General features: G+C 33.0%; 1 protein-coding gene across 1 annotated transcript in view; it reads left to right on the top strand.

The window, feature by feature from the left end:
- The window catches only part of LOC105156825 (nuclear export mediator factor NEMF), a 9,621-nt gene continuing 2,965 nt past the window's right edge, over positions 11,712 to 18,367 (top strand). The window contains exons 1-11 of the mRNA XM_011073055.2: positions 11,712 to 12,001; positions 12,348 to 12,460; positions 13,439 to 13,535; positions 13,621 to 13,745; positions 13,925 to 14,459; positions 14,571 to 14,756; positions 15,042 to 15,335; positions 15,723 to 15,875; positions 16,681 to 16,835; positions 17,418 to 17,523; positions 17,618 to 18,350. Of these exons, the coding sequence (XP_011071357.1) occupies positions 11,897 to 12,001; positions 12,348 to 12,460; positions 13,439 to 13,535; positions 13,621 to 13,745; positions 13,925 to 14,459; positions 14,571 to 14,756; positions 15,042 to 15,335; positions 15,723 to 15,875; positions 16,681 to 16,835; positions 17,418 to 17,523; positions 17,618 to 18,350 (2,602 nt within the window). The 5' untranslated portion in view covers positions 11,712 to 11,896. The remainder of the gene's footprint in view (positions 12,002 to 12,347; positions 12,461 to 13,438; positions 13,536 to 13,620; positions 13,746 to 13,924; positions 14,460 to 14,570; positions 14,757 to 15,041; positions 15,336 to 15,722; positions 15,876 to 16,680; positions 16,836 to 17,417; positions 17,524 to 17,617; positions 18,351 to 18,367) is intronic.

Genomic DNA, 18,367 nt, shown 5'->3' with positions numbered 1-18,367 from the left:
ATATACATTCATCATTTAGAACAAACATGATATACTATGTTTCTAGCCACAAATCCAAGCGATTTTACATCTGCGTGTGATACCATTGTAATTAACTACTTTTTCACTGTCTGAAAAAGGACAAATAGGTTTCTTGCACGTGAGATTCATCGTTTCTCGATGTATTTATATACATATGTGTGAGTGTAAAGTTTGTGATTGTGTTTATCCAGTTGAGATGCATTTTAATAAAGTTTGTACTTGTGATATCCATTCATGCATATGCTTACCTTAATTATACAACTTTATTCTCATTGATAATAATGATCATCATGCCTAAAACCCTAAACTGTGTGATTCCCATCTTTAATTCCTTCATCCATAACTTTTTTTTTTATAAAAGAGAGAGATTATATATATATATATATATATTAATGTGGGCTAATTAATTTAATTCACATATGATCAGCTGCCACTAGCTCTTTGATATATACTACTGTTGTCTTTTCTTTTAAGAAATATATGGATTAAGTTTGAAATCATTAAATCGTACAAATTATTTCAAGTCAGCAAAATATATATAATTTCATGGGTAAAATACGTATTATTTTCCTATATTTAATGATAAAAATACCCTTTTTAAATCAATGACCTATATTTAATCTCATCTAAATTTGTGGCTCAAATTTATCATGTTTATAAAATATTAAAATATATTATTTTAATATATAAATAATTATATATTTTTTAATATATATATATTTGTATGTCTATATTCTAAATTTAGTTTTCTTCTCCTTCTCTTATATCTCTGTTGTCTGACCACCTCTCCAGGCGAGCTTACCGCCGTCAGAAAGTCCATCCAAGGGCGAGCATTTTGATATTCTACCCACTGCAAATCTCCAATCCCTTGGGAGTTATCTAAATTTTTGTGCTAAAAAATATCCTAACCCATGTCCCCCATCTTCTATCGCTTTTTTCTCTGCCGTCCGACTACCTTTGGGCCCGAGCTTACCACCGCTGAGAAGCCCATCCAACGACGAGAATTTTGGTACCTCACCCACTGAAAATCTCCAATCTATTGGCGAGTTATATCTAATTTTTGCTCAAAAAATCCTAACTCGCGCTCCCATTTTCTATCGCTTTTTTCTCCACCGTCCGACCATCTCTTGGAGCGAGTCTACCACTGTTGGAAAGCCTGTCCAACGACAAGCATTTTGACAGTTCACCCACCACTAATCTCTCGTTCGTCGGAGAGTTATCTCTATTTTTTCGTTTTATATATTATTAGGTTTTTTTTATATATGTAAATATAACTTATATTATATTTTTAAAATATGTCTAATTTAAAAATAGGGGAGTTTGGTCATTTAAGGCCAAAAAATACTTACCTAATCCCATATTTAGCACATGAGATACAATTCTAGAGGAGAGGTGGTAATGTGTACCTTTTAAAATTTTACATTGGATTTTGAGTTTGTTTTTTTTTTTTTTTTTTTTTTATCATAAGAACCTATCTGAACATGTTGGATATTACAGAGGAGTAAAATGGATCTTACCCATAATATCATAATTGATATGGTATAAAACTTTGATGCCTGATGACTTATATATATGTAATATAAACTCTCTTTAATATAATTAAATTAGTAGCGAATTAAGTAGAGAATAATTGTAGAAACACGTTAGAGAATATAACAAAAAATAAATATATAAGTATTTGTATTTCTTCTGAATTAAAGCTTAGAATCTTAATCTGAAAAAGGAAAAGGAAGTGAATGGAAATACATATACATAATTATTAGAGATATTAGTGTGAAAGGGAAAATATTAAAAAAAAAATATGATAGAATTTATAGTATAATTTTGATGATGATATGGTTTCCAGAGGGATTCCAACCAGAAAATAAAAATAAAAAACCTTAGTTACTCCCCAAAAGGAGACTGGAGGCCCAAAAGTAAAGCAAGAAAACATAATAAATTATACGGATTCTCCTTCACACTCACACGTATGTGTCCCGCTCCCACCACTTACAACACTTCAATTCCTCCATCTCTTCATTTTCTTTATACAATAAATTAAATTAAATACTTATACATATATGAACAACACCTTCATGGACGAAATCCTGCTCTCATTATTCGCAACCCTAATATATATAATTTGGACTATTAAGAAATCACTCATAATTAATTACAACAAATCCTAATTAGCCTCCTGCTCACTGTCGTTCTAATTCTCATTTCTCGTACGAAATAGTCTAAGAACCCAGAGAAAAAGAAATTAATCTAATCCAATCACAAGTATGAATGAAGAGTGTGTGTGTATATGTGTATATATATATATATATATATATATATATGTTGTGTGAAGAATTAATGGGATGATGTCCAAAATCTCTGTGGTAGCGTAAAACAAAGAGAAATTTATATATTTTCAAAGTCTAATTAAAGTCCCATAGACTTTGAGTAGAAATAATTGAACTCAAGTTTTTTCAACAACAACGCGCGCACACACACACACACACACATATGTCCTAACACTACTTAATTATTACTGGAACTTGCCTAATCCCATCCATTAATTAATAATCTAATTTATGCTAATTCCTTCATTTTTGGGATTGTAATTTATTTCTCAACAAAAATTGGATTTTGGAAAAATTAATGAAAATAGTGATGAACACAGAAATATGAGTAGTGGAGTTTTGATTGGTTGAGAGTGATGGGAAGGACTAGAAATGAAATTCGATTTTGTTTGGCGATCCTTTTTGTCAAAAAGATGGCCCGGATTTTCTGGGCTTTGACCTTTCTCACTGGAGTGGACGGTTGCTGTCCTCTACATCAATGATCAATTACATATTCATTTCATTCAAACTCCTCCCCCTCAAATTTCCATCATATCATATCATATCCACCCATCCAATCCAATCTTTATTATTTTCTCCACATAACCAAATCCCTATTTTCTTCCAAATACATATTATTAATTTAGTTTCTCATCACATTACATAAATTTGAATATAATTATAGTCACTTATTAAAAATTATACCATATTAAGACAGAGATGTTGGGGTGGAACGCAGTGCAACAAGAGTTAAATCCTTGCGTTGTGTTAGGAGGGGCATGGTCTGGTCATGCATTCACACAGTTGATGTGATTAGGGTCAACATGAAGTACTCTAAGTTTAGTTTACTAACCATTCCAAATGAAGTAATTAATTATTAATCTTTGTCTAAGAGTTTATGATTAACTATATAAAATATTAGTTATAATGGAAATTGGTTTGAAATCAACAAGACTTATCTAGTCTTGTTACACATCAACATTTCACAATCAATGCAATTAGAGCATATATATATATTTAATTAGTTAATATATATGGTAATTATTCTTCTTCTTCTTCTCTAATTTTATATATATATATATATATATATATAGTGTGTGTGTGGTATATATGAAGCGTCTTTGACCCAAACATTGGCCTGTCTTGTCCTTTTACTAATTAAAAAAATCTTAATTACCTCATATTTTTGACCCCCAAAAGCAAGCATGCGTTCCTCAATTATCATTATTGTTAATGTTATGTAATAAAACAATTAATTAATATAACGTTAGGCATAGAAAATTCTAGTGGCTGCAGGAGGCGTATATGTACATGAACCTGTAGCAGTATACACAACTTTGTGTTTATTTACCAAACTAATTTAAGTATTTTTTTCTCAGAAATTAACAAACTGGGAGATATTGAATATAATGGATGGTCTTGTTTTCGTAAAAAATGATGTTGTTCTCACGTGGATGCATGTGCATGTATATGAACTAGTTTCGATGCTGCATTATTGTAATTATATACAACCAATCTTTTTAATTAATAATAATATATTTAATTAACTACATATATAAAGACGATAGCGGCTAAAAAGCAATGCAACATTATTGTCTCAACTTTCCCTTTGGCCGCACGCTTCCTCATAATTTAAATATTAACTTTCTCATTTTTAATGATTAAAAATAAATTAAAGTATGTATGATCCAATATCCTGCGTGTGCATTAGAGTTAATCTCCCATTTTTGACCTTTTCCCCAAACATCTTTCTACATTCATTCTCTACATGCTCTATATTTACACTAATTAATTACAACCAATCCTTTTCATATTTTATAAAATTACAAATATCCTCTTGTAATTTAAAACATTATTGAATTTGTTATTATTTCAATAATTGTTCAACAATTAGTGTAATTTATTAATCTTCATTTGGTTTTCATCTAACTTTTGTGATGAACTGATTAAAATATTCTTGTGGACAATTATAATTTTTATAGACTAAGTGGATATATAATTTTTTTTTTTTTTACAGTTTTTCAAAATGTTACATCCACCTCGTTCAATGTTTTAATTATTTTTTGAAAAAAAATACAGCAAAGGCAAAGTTGGCAATTTCAAGCCTCCATCCAAAAATTATAAAATTCATAGGACATCATGGGGTATTCATAATTTTTCAAATAACAAGGTAACACTAGGAAAAAGAATTACTATTGGGTACAATATTAATGGTTGTGGCTAATAATCGTGATAAATAACGATTATTAATCATGGTTAAATAAAATCGATGCAAAATAACTAGCCTTTCGATCTCGAAAATATTATTTCCCACAATTCAGAGCCATGGTAAAAATAAAAATCATGTAAAATATTTTAGTTCTCCTCGCAGAAACCGCAACCAACAATCGTTGTATGGTTGCGGTCAATTACTATTCGCTACGACTGAGTATTATTAACGATGACAATTAACCATAATTATACATTATATTTTTTTATAGTGCAATATTTATAATTATGTCAAATCATAGAAAAATTGATTGTAATTTTGTTCACATTGAAAGAATTAAAAAGTCTAGAATAACTTATAAATGAAGCAATTTTGAATTAACAGCGGCATGTGATATGAAACAAAAATATTGCAATACTCAAACAAATAATCTTTAATTCAAACATTGCAATGCTTCAGGAAATTGCGCAAACTTGGTATAAAATGTTCAATGTCAAAATAATATATACAGTCATTATTATAACAATGTGATGTGTAGAATCGTCATTTATATAATTATATATCTCATAAATCATCAATAATTATAATAATTTGGAGATAATTAATTATTGTCACATTAAATTCAAAAATAATATTGTAGCAAAAGAAAACTTGTTGTTGCTCGATACACATGAAAATTTAGTGACAATTTTGATGATATATATATATATTAACTTTTTATTACAAAATTAAATATTATATTTTCTAGTAGCGTGTGGAGTGAATTTAATAATTAACACTGATCGATATTCGAGCTAGCATCCATTAGAAATATATATATATATAAAAATATAAACCGACAATGCAGGGTAATGGACTAGTGTAGCACATACATAGTCAGCTGAAGGAGGAGAAGCATGGTCTGGTCTTGAGTGTTGAAGTTTTAGGCTAGGAAGGAAGATCTGTACAGTAAAGTAAGAAAATCTAATTGAAAACAAAGTATCATATATAGTTGCATGCACCTCTATTTAATTCATGACTTGACTACTGTTACCTCATATGCATTATTAGCCAATCTCATCTGTTTATGCCACCTACGTTTCGAATTATTACAAAAACCAGGGGACCAATTTTCCACTATTCCTATACATACACATTCTCCTTTTTCTCAACATTAACTTCAACTATTCACATTGTCTGAACGTTTTATTACATGTGCAACTATAGGGGAACAACACTTTTCTTCCAGCAATTTAGGGTCTTTCTGCTTTGATCCTATTAGTTACTGCATTCTTACCTTTTGATTTCATAATTTCTAAAAAATAGCACTTATACTCTCATGATATATTTTCTTTAGGTGTTTTAACAATAAATATCATGCGCTTAGTACGTGGCAGTTAGGACCTTTACACTTTTGATCCCATTGGTTATTAATTAGATTCTCACTTTTGGTTTTATAACTTTAAAAAATGACACTTTTGGCCCCATGCACTTAACAATCATGTGGTTCTTTTCGTTAATATCTAATAGAAAAATATCATGGGACTAAAAATGCTATTTTTGAAAAGTTACGAACAAAAAGTAAGAATCTCCTAACCAATTGAATCAAAAGTAGAAAAACCCTAATTAGGAGACGGAAAAATGTTATTTCCCTTGCATATATATACATATTTAGCATGCAACCATATGTATACTTATGTCCCAATCACAAAGAGATCACGAGAAATGCGAGGATCTAAACAATCGTGATGCATAAATTAAGTTGGAAAATTATGATGATCTTTAATTTATTTGTTAAATAACGTCAGAAAAACCACTTGACATTCAATTGTATTCGAGGTCATTCTATAAAATTGGAACGATGCAGAGAAGATTAGTATGACTCCTGCGCAAGTATATGGTTATATATATATATATATATATATATATATATATATATATTATTATATGATCACCTTATTAATTCTACCTACTCAATAGTACTCATCTCATTATATAAATGAAGGATGTTTGATTCGCACATGCATGGAGTTGATGAATCATGACCAACCAATTCAAAATTCTACTCCCATCATTTACACTGAATTTATCAACCCCCAATAATTAGTGCTCTCCTATATATAAAATAACATAAAACATAACAATTATATATTATATATACTTTTAACGTCGATGAGGTTACTAATTTTCTGTCGTAAGTGTTTATTAGATGATTGTGTGCTAATAAACAAGCATTAATATTCATGTCCGAATTCAACATTCTCTTTGAATTATGTCTAAATTATGTAGCTAGCTTGCAATCATAAGATTGCAATTTGCACATTGAAATTGTAATAGATTAATGAATGGTGCAAAAATGTAATATAACATGTCAAGTATGAACTCAACAACTCAAAAAGCAACTTTGTTCACGTGTGAGACAACCCGGTTGCCAAAAGTCTAAACACCAAACTGTTAAGCTGATTCATAATTGCAATTAGTCTCTTAAAACAAACAAAATTAAAATTAATATTTTTTTAACCCTTATTTAATTACACCACTCAATTATGCTGTTGAAAATCTAGAAAAAGTAAGCATTATTAATTTATTACACTCAAACTTTAGTGTCGTGCCCTTTGTCTTTTATCGCGTAATTGATTAATTTGAAGCTTAAAATAAGGTAGCCTTGCCCCCTCTTACATTCCTTTAATCAAGTCATTTTAACACTCATCCAATACTATGATTTCTTTTATGTTTTGCTTTAAGACATTGTCTTGCATATGTTTGTTCTGTTGTGAGATTAGGTTTTCAAAACCTATGCAAGTCTACAAAGTCAAAGACACCACGCACGTTGACCATACGTGTGTGTTTTACTTGTCAACAAAGGAAGCTTCCAATAAAAAAATACTACTCCATCAATTAAAGAGCGAGTATAATTCACATAAATCAGCAACTATCATTCAAAATAATTGTGGTTCATTTGAATCTGTGATATAAGACTTACCAACTCAAATATTTATTTGTCACTACTAATCAAATCCAAAATAATTAAATTTGATACATCAATTTCAATTAATTTGTAATAACATACTACTAATTATTTTCTAATTAGAATAAAAATTGTAATTAGTTGACGTGGAGCTCTTTAGAGCTATATATGTGTATATATATAATTTGATTTAAATGGGATGTAAACTATTATTATGGTCAAATTATAATTTATCTATCTGTGATACAGATAATAGGCAAACAATCCACTTGCGAAAAAGAAACATCACGGACCACTCATTCAAAGGTTCCCATGTGGCCCGCGACTCACTGGTCTTGGACTCTCGGAGAAACTTAATAGGGTCATTATGGATGGGCATTGGCACTGACCCTCATCATGGACGTGTTTGGAGATTGTACAGAATTTGCCCATAATCCATGGAGACGATGATCATGTTCATTGGTGAGATACGACTGGACGTCTCACTGTTGCATCGCTATATCGTATATTACACCCATCGAGACCCAAGGTAGACTGAACTTCACTACTGTCGGGCTCCCTGAAGATCCCTAGACATACATTCATATTGTGGCTCGCTATATTAGGGAAACTATCCACGGCAGATAAACCGTGGTTGTCTTATCTTGGGGTTCTTTGTGATGAAGGCGCAATAGAATCACATAAACACTTATTTTTCGGATGTTGTTATGCCAGGCGATGCCTCATAGCTGTGAGACAGGATATTTGATTTACATGGCCAAACCGAGAGGGAAACATATCATCAATTTATCCTACCGTGCACTACTCGCTGCATGTGTCTATCATATCTGGAAAGAGGGGAACTTGCGTCGCTTTGAGCATGTTGATCGACCACCGAGGACCATCGCTGCCATCACAGTGGACGACGTTAGACAGAGAATCATTAGTGCTAATTTATCACACTCTGTTAGTACTTCTGCATTATATAGATTATGGTGTATGGGAGAAACCGATATTTGACTGTTGTACTGTACGCATGTACCTTTTTATTAATGAAACTTACATTTACCAAAAACAAAAAGAAACATCAATAACTCCCTCAATTTCTGAAAAATGTGCAAAGTGCCCTCTTCATGCAGGCAGTGTGCATCTAGCACCCTAGGCGGAGAAACAGGCAGAGGGAGAGGCTGGGGGAAGGTGGCGCGCAGACCGGGTGGAGGTAGGGGGAAGGTGGTCGTAGACAGGGTGGAGGTAGGGGGTGCGGGAAGAAGATGACAAATTTTCCCTTTCTTTAATAATTTGTATCTTTTTATATTTTATAAATTTTATATGTATACAATATATGATAATAAATTTCAATTATTGATTTAAAAAGATGCGATATTGATCATAGATTAAGTAACATGTGATCTGGACCTTAAATTACTAAAGATAAAATATGAACCATTGATTTGTATTATATAAAGTCCAACAGATATAAAATAAAGACAAAAAAAAAGAAAAAAAAGAAAAATTTGCACGTGCACAACACTTCTTTCGTGAAAAGGGTATTTTGCATATTTTTTAAATATTAAAGAGATACATTACTATTATTTTTTATAAAAGGGCTATTTACATATATTTTATATAACAAATAGGTAGGTTGCAATATAAGTCTGTTAGTATTATTTCAAAAAAGTAAAACAAGTTGAGTTGGAATTCAAGATGAGATTGAGTCGCAAAATATTCATCCACAACCCATTAAGGAACACATTTCAAAGAGTCAAAGATGGGAAAAATAAAAATGTCAAACCTAACAATTATTCTCTAATGGCAAACATCCTGCCAATTTTCTTCAAGGTCAACCTACGGATCCATCCTAGGACGGCTTTGGCAACTTCTTAGCCGTTGAAAGTCATACATTGTCCACGTCTTCTTTTTCTTTCTTTTTATTTATAATAATAATTCGAGCTCATAATTATAATCTCTCTATATGTATATGATAAGAGTTAGGTCTCAATGTTGTGTAATATTTGTGTTGCTAACTGTTAACTAATTAATTTTGCAGGAAAACCTAATCGAAACTTGACATGACATACATATATATATATATATAACAAGTGGACTTATATCCACTTCCATTATAGATGCTTCCATTACTACATTATAATTGATAACTAATTCTTTGTTATTTTGGGTCCAAAATAAACTGCTACATATTACCTGTCCCTTTGTGGACTCAAAGGTCCTGTCCTATGGGCAAATATCAATCAATTTGGACATTCTTGTTTAAATTCCCTATATACTTCCACTCCTTCGACTTCCCACATCTTTTACTAAGAAAATTAGATTAGATGGTTCATATTATTATTACTAATGTTGATGGGCTTCTGTCTAGATAGATATTCGATGTTGTCCGCTTTATTTTTGTATGAGTCTCACGAAACTGTATTTTATGGGAGGAGGTTTTAGCTCAACCAGTCCTGTAGTAAGGTATTATTCGTAACGGTATTCAATCACATAGGAAGAAATGACACAATTTTGTTCTATTAAGATGCCTCATCGAGAAGATAAGACCTTTTTTTTTTGGGTAATGGTAAATTTCATTAAGTAAAAGTACAGAGTGTATAAATAAAATGGCAATCTAAGTATGCCATGGTATCCGCTATACTCCATACAAAATGATAATATTAATGCTATGAGGTAGTTCAACACTAAGTATACAGAGTTTAAGCTCATCAAGAATAATCCGAGCAAGGAACACTGTATCGCGAGCCAGTTATTGATACCTCCGTCGATTCTGTTCTTGCCAAATATGATACACAAGGGATGCCAAAAAATTACGATAAACAACACTAAAATAAAACTTAATTTAAAGCTTATAAATAAATTACACTTTTCATCTATAATCGATGTGTGACGTTTGCCAATATCATATTATAAATATATATGTGTGTTTTATGGAGGAATTAGTTGGGTAAGGATATAAGTCCATTGGTTGGTGAATTAAAATTGATGAGGGTAATTAATAAAGATTGGATATTGTATGGAAAAAAGAAAGAATTGTGAAGTAGTGATGGAAGTAGGTGGGAATATTTTGAAATTGACCTAATTATTTATGTAATTGGTGGACTAATACTGTCAAACTCCCTCGTCGATTTTTAACTCTTGACATGTTTGTTTGTTTTTTTTTTTTTTTACCACAATATCGTCTGTCAATGGTAAAAACACACAGATTTCATGATATTTCATTTTCTTTGCCTGCATTTGGTATATGCCTCCCCACAGTCCTCAATGCTCACCTAATATTTATGTGAGTGAATTCCTTTTCAGCCGACGTATTCAAAAATTGAAGTTTGAGAGCATCCAAAAATTATAGTTATAAATTGAGTTACATAAAATGGATAATTACATTTCTCTCTCTCGATATTTGGTGTAATTATATATAAATTCTATGTAGTTTGAAAAATTACATATAGTACTCTTAAGGTTTATTTTCATCTAACAAATAAGTCCATTTATTAGTCAAAATTTGCTGATATTAATAAAAAAAAATTGAATAAAAATTTATATTTACTCTTGATAACTTATTACTGATTTATTGCAAGCCAAATAAATATTTTTGTGTAAAAAATTACCTCTATATATCTTCTTAATATGTAAATGCATGTGAGGAGGTATATCTTTACAGTTATAAGGTAGTTTAGTCACAAAAAATATATTTGATACGCAATAAGTCAATCGAGTAAATACCAATGTAATAAGTCAATCGAGGGTAAATATCAATTTTTATTTAATTATTTTTTATTAATATCAACAAATTCAATGAATTTTGGCGAATAGAAGAACCTATTTGTTAAACGGATACAAATATCAAGAGTAGTAGATAAAAATTTTCAAATTATAGAAATCTACGTGTAATTATATCAAATATCAGGGGAGGAGAGTGTAATTTTTCTATATAAAAAACTAAAATATATATAATTTAAAAAATGTATGTATGAATTAGGGATATTCCAATATTAACAATAATTTTGTAGCATAGCCCACTAATGTAACTGTTTCTATTAATTGGGCTTATTGGTGTAACTAGTCTCAGCCCATTAGGATATCCTTAGGCCCACATAATAAAACTTTCAACTCAGCCCAAGTCCAAATCAAGAACTAGTAATGGGCTTAATAACGTCTAAGATCTTATCCAGTAATGTTCGAATACTTGCTTGTGGTAAAAGAAATTACAAGAAAATTATAGATGAATATGAGTGCCCCCATTTCATTTCCAGTTGTGTTGTGTTGTTGTAGCCAAGTACTCAAACCTATACATACACACAACTGATTATTACAGTATCAACTTCATCCTCACCCTAATTTTCTTCTAATATAAAGTAAAGAATACAAAAAGTCGTTTTGAGATTGCATATTATCTATTCGGAAGGAAATACATAGGACGGAGAAATGGTGAAGGTGCGAATGAACACCGCTGACGTCGCGGCGGAGGTGAAGTGCCTCCGCCGCTTAATCGGGATGCGTTGCTCAAATGTATACGATCTCTCTCCAAAGGTATTTATTCCAACTTATGTATTCGTGATGTTCGGTTTTATGTACAAACTGCCCAAGTAAGGTTTTCACTGGTTTTTTGTTGTTTTTTCCCCCCTAGTTAGGATATATGCTCGCGTTTTCCATTTGGTTACTCATATTCAATTTTAGGTGTTATGTCGGAATTGTCTGCTTCTGATTTTTAATTCGAAATGAGTTTTATTTCTTAGGATATTTGTATGTATGAAATTGGCGATTATGAATCTTCTTTTTTCTGACATCTTTACCATTATAGGAGAAATTAGTTGCTTTTGTTGTTTTCTGAATTTATGGTTGCATAAATAAGTTTTCGACTCAAAATGTATTGTAGACATATGTGTTTAAGTTGATGAGTAGCAGTGGAGTGACTGAGTCAGGGGAGAGCGAGAAGGTTTTGCTGTTGATGGAGAGTGGTGTCAGATTGCATACAACAGTCTATATGCGGTAAGATGCTGGCACATTCCTATATTTTTCTGTAGAATTATTTATGCACTATTCAGCTCAAAGAAGTTTGCTGTGGAAAATCCGTTTTCTTGATGATACATAGTGAGGGAAAGTAGTGTGATTTGATATTTGCAATGTTTAGCATTGGTAGGATGGACTATTCAGTAATCAAAAAGCGAGACCTGAATGAGAAAAATGTTACATAATTTGGTGTCATAAGATTGAATTGAACACCCTTATTTGATGAAATGCGTAAGTCAATTAATTCTGAAGGATCTTAAATTATTTACACAGTGAACAACCTTACTGGAAGCAAGACGAATGATAAGTAAGGAAAAATTATTGGATGTGGATGAGAAAACTATTCAATTACTTCAGGAGTAGTGTCAGACTACATTCCACACCATATTTGAAGTAAAATTCTAGGGAAATCTTGTGTATAATCCCTAGTCTTAAATATGCATACACCATTTAGTTCTCAAGGAACATCAATTTTTTCCGGAGTGATCAAACTTGCCAGAGGTGTGTAGAGTGCTTGGGTAGAAATTCTTTTAATGTCATAATGTCAGGCATCTGTCCATGTTAAAATGGCTTAGATAGTATTCAGTTCTATGTAAAATTCAAAGTAATGAAAGATAAAACTTTTTATGAGTCATAGAACTTGCAAATGGTGTTGAATTTTATGTTTGCTCAAAATGGGCCACGGTTTGTCTCAGTTTTAAGGTACCAGAAATAGATGGAAGATTAAGGTAGTAGAAATTCAGACATGAAAGCAAAGATGTTACTGTTTGGTGTGAGCCTCATAGTATTTAGAGAAGTGAATGTTAGGCCTTACGATATATTTCTCATATATAATGCTCATGCTGAGGGGTGCATTTTCCAAGCTGCTTATGCGATCAAGGGATATGGGTGAGTCTAATTAAAAAATTGTGTTTGGAAATGAATGTACTGAATATGGAAATGTTGTTGTGCTTACAGGGACAAAAGCAATACTCCATCAGGGTTTACATTGAAACTAAGGAAACACATAAGAACAAGAAGGCTTGAGGATGTGCGCCAACTTGGATATGATAGGGTATATTTTCCACAGATTCCATTAATGATGAGATCCTTACTCTTAGAAGGATTTCATAGAATTGAAATTCTTCTGTTGTGTTCAGATAATACTCTTTCAATTTGGACTGGGTGTTAATGCTCACTATATCATCCTGGAGTTGTATGCCCAAGGGAATATTATTCTTACAGACTCTGAGTTCACTGTCTTGACTCTCCTGCGGTCTCACAGGTTGGTGACTCTAATGTCTGTTTTCTTTATTAGCCTCATTAAAGTATGTATGCCCTCATTAGTTGGCTTAGTTATTCATCAGTAGCTACAAATGCTGTGCAGCTTTATGATTTTTGGCTCGTGTCATATGGATGCCAATAGCACTGATACTAATCAATGATTATTCCACCAAATAATAGGGATGATAATAAGGGGTTTGCAATCATGTCAAGGCATCGTTATCCAGTTGAACAATCTCGATTATTTGAGCGTACAACTAGAGAAAAGATGTCGAAAGTGCTTGAAAATTTGGTGCAGGGTAATAGAGATGCGCATCTAAATACTTGTGAACTTGGAAATGATAGTTCAAATGCCCCCAAAGAAAAGCAAGGAGAGCAGAAGAATGTAAACAGTAGTGAGTTGAAGAAAAGTGATAACAACCGTGCCAAGCAGGCAACTCTAAAGGTTGTTCTTGGGGAAGCATTGGGATATGGGCCAGCATTGTCAGAACATATTATATTAGATGCGGGTTTGATACCGGGTACGAAAGTCGGCAAGGATTTTAAATTGGATGATAATACCATCCAGGTGTTGGCTGAAGCTGTAACAAGGTTCGAGGACTGGCTAGCGGATGTTATTTCTGGTGAGAAAGTTCCAGAGGGCTACATCCTTATGCAGCACAAGATTTCAGGAAAAAAGAATGATGCTGTATCTGCAAATGGAACTTTGGAACAGGTATTATCAATGTCATCCTTTATATGTTTTGTCTTTAGCTCTTAAGAAAGAAGTGTGAATAGTTTTCCTTCTGGAGGATGTTCTTTTGTTGTTGATTATCTTCTTTTGCAGATCTATGATGAATTCTGCCCTCTGTTGCTAAACCAATTCAAATCAAGAGATCGCATAGAGTTCGAGACGTTTGATGCAGCATTGGACGAATTCTATAGTAAAATTGAAAGCCAACGCGCTGAACAACAGCAAAAGGCTAAAGAAAATTCTGCTATGCAGAAACTTGAGAAAATCAAAATTGATCAGGTTCATCATATATGAGTTTTCTTTGGAACACAATATCTTCTGAGTCTTGTGCTTGCCTTGTCCTTGGCATTTGTAACATCAAATGCCTTAATGGTACCTTCACTGGTTTGTTTTTAGTGTCTGTTATACTTATTAGTTCTGTGGCCTAAAATTAAGTCGCGGTTTGTAGGAGTTGACAGAATCTGAGAAACGATCTTGAAGTTAAACTTGGCTAGTTTTTGTTTTATCTTTGTCAATATAGAATGCAGTCCCAGAAGTTAAAAGGTTTACCTAATACTGCCACAGGAAAGCCGTGTGCATGCGCTAAAGAGAGAAGTTGAGCAAAGTGTCAAAATGGCAGCACTAATAGAATATAACTTAGAAGATGTAGATGCTGCCATCCTAGCAGTCCGTGTAGCTCTTGCAAATGGCATGAGCTGGGTTGATCTGGCTCGTATGGTGAAAGAGGAGAAGAAATCTGGAAACCCTGTAGCTGGCCTCATTGACAAGCTTCATCTTGAAAGAAATTGCATGTCACTGCTTCTGAGCAACAATCTTGATGAGATGGATGATGATGAGAAAACACAACCTGTGGACAGGGTATTTCTTGAAAAATTTTGAGTTTTTTAAATAGTGGTTTTCTGACTTATTTCATGTTTCAAAAGAATGAAGCATTGGAATGTATAACAAAAGCCATTCTATTAACTGCAGAAATGCTCAACATTACACACACACACACATATATATATATATTTTATATATTATACAAGCTTAAGTGCATTGATTTGAATGCATGATGTTGCTCACCACTATTACTCATTTATGTACAACACTTGCTCAAATACCATTGCTATCTGATATAAATTTGTCTCAACTTGAATGATTTGTCCTCGCCATCTATATTTTTCCTTCATAGAAAAGGGAAAAGATATATAAACAGAAAGAGCCTTAATGCTCCGGATCCTCTATTTGCAATGCCTTTTTTAGGTTGAAGTTGATCTTGCGCTTTCAGCACATGCTAATGCTCGTCGGTATTATGAAATGAAGAAGAGACAAGAGAGCAAACAGGAGAAAACTATTACGGCACATGAGAAAGCATTTAAAGCCGCTGAGAGAAAAACCCGCCAGCAACTTTCACAGGTAGGAGAATATTTTATTGGCTGACACGTATTGGGTCTAACTATTTTGGTGCTCATAGAGACATGTAAAACTTGTATTTACTCAGGTGGACCCATTCATTTATCAAAACCCACATTTAAATGCGTGAAGTTTTGGCATTGATATGATGCAAAATTTTCTCCAGTGGGAATGATTTCTGATTGAGAGATTGAAAGAAATCATCTCCCTCATTGATGCATCTGTTGATTTCTTTTGATTGAAGTGGAGTTAACATATCCTCGCTCCATTGTCCGCACTCTGGGCTTTGGCTGGAAGGATACAGGATCGCTTTAAATGGTGCCTTTGACTTTCCTTTACCGAAGTACACATCATATGGTGCTTCTATTGAGTCTATTTTGAGATGTTGTGTTTCTAGTTGGTTTCTTGAAAAGTTGTTGTTGCTGGGCGCTTGGTTTGTTAGCCAATATTTAGTTTTGATCTCTCAAGTATGTACAATGTGAATATCGATAAGGCCTCGGTGTTATTCCTTTTCCTGGAACAAGTATGGTATTTATTATGGTCAAGTTGATATAGTATTTATCATAAAAGGACAATGAGTTATAAGATAAAAACTGATGAACAAATGGAATAAAGGAACTAGAACTTATAATTGAAGAACACTAAGTATATCTCATATATGAGGTATGCTAAAAGTCAAAATAAGGAGGATGAAATGGGTTACTATGTGGTGGTTAATTATTTTTTGTTGTATTTACTCTACTGCAATATTAGCATATATTGTTATCTTTCTAAGGTGCATGGTACTTCCCAAATACTCACTTTGCAGGAAAAAACAGTTGCCACAATTTCACACATGCGTAAGGTTCACTGGTTTGAAAAATTCAATTGGTTCATCAGCAGTGAGAATTATCTGGTTATCAGTGGCCGAGATGCTCAACAAAATGAGATGATAGTCAAACGTTATATGTCCAAAGGAGATCTGTAAGTTAATTTTTTTCATATACTTCATATCAAACTTTTATGGGTTTGCCTTAGGTCAAGGTGTTTTAGATACATGTCTACATCCTTACGTTTTAAGATTTCCAGCTGAATAATGAGTTTAAATACTTATTTGGTTATACTGTGTAGTTGGTAGAAGGAGTCTCTGCAATATATGGTTATATGCTCTCTTAACGAGGTGGCTTTCTCTCATTTTTTAGCCAAAGTTCTTTATAATTTACAAAGGTGTTTATCATGTTCTTTTTATGGCCTTGATTAAAGCTTGAGTGCAGTTATGTAGTTATAGTAGTGCTTCAGTTTTGATTTTACCCAGAGAATGACACAAATCCATTCTTTTAACATCTTGCAGCCTATCTCTCTGGTCTGCAATCCTTTTAACAGTTCCATTGCTAATTGCACTACTTGAAGAACTTCACCCATTCTATTACTAACTGAAAAGCTCTTGGTTTTCTGTTTCATAATTAATTCTTTTCTGTGTTTTCCTTCACTTGATTTAGCTGTGCTGCTCAACACTTAAAAAAGAAATAATGCTGTTGCTAATGTCTATAAGTTACTGGAAAATAGGTATGTCCATGCCGATCTGCATGGTGCATCTAGTACTGTGATCAAGAATCACAAGCCCGAAATCCCCGTGCCCCCTCTCACTTTGAACCAGGCTGGATGTTTTACGGTACGTTGCAAATATTTATTTCGTTTTTTCTCTATCTTTGATATCTTCCTGTAGCATGAGAATAAGTAACTGTATCATCTCCGTTGTGATGTAGGTTTGCCACAGCCAAGCTTGGGACTCAAAGATTGTAACTAGCGCTTGGTGGGTGTACCCTCACCAGGTAAGTAAAACAGCTCCAACCGGGGAATATCTTACAGTTGGAAGCTTCATGATTCGTGGCAAGAAGAATTTTCTTCCACCTCACCCGCTCATCATGGGTTTTGGAATTTTATTTCGCTTGGATGAGAGTTCTTTGGGATCTCATCTGAACGAAAGGAGGGTAAGAGGAGAAGAGGAAGGAATAAATGAGACTGAGCAAACTGAACCTTTCAAAGAAATATCTGACTCTGGTTCTGATACTGAGAAGGAAGTATCAGGTGAAAAGGCCACATCAAACTCATCAAACCTCATAGATTTGTCATCAGAACAACAGATGGGAGAGATTATCTCATTAGCAGCCTCCTCAAATGACTTGGATGTACCTGATGTAACTATCAAAAATGACTCAAATGATGAGATGGCGACTTCAGTAAATTACACTGCTGATGATAAAAAATCTGATTCTTCCAGCAAAACTTCTACTGCTGTTACACCAAATTTGGAAGATCTAATTGATAGAGCTCTTGAGCTTGGATCTACTACTGCATCTGGTACGAATTATGGGCTCCAAGCATCTCAAGAGGAAATAGTGGAGGAACATGACCCTCAATTGACAAAGGCAGTGCAGAGAGAGAAACCCTATATCTCAAAAGCTGAAAGAAGAAAGCTCAAGAAGGGCCAGAAAGATGGTTCTGTAACCTGCTGA

Source organism: Sesamum indicum, linkage group LG3 (genome assembly GCF_000512975.1).
Source record: "Sesamum indicum cultivar Zhongzhi No. 13 linkage group LG3, S_indicum_v1.0, whole genome shotgun sequence".
Classification (NCBI taxonomy): Eukaryota; Viridiplantae; Streptophyta; class Magnoliopsida; order Lamiales; family Pedaliaceae; genus Sesamum; species Sesamum indicum.
This window is presented reverse-complemented; position numbering and strand designations above follow the sequence as displayed.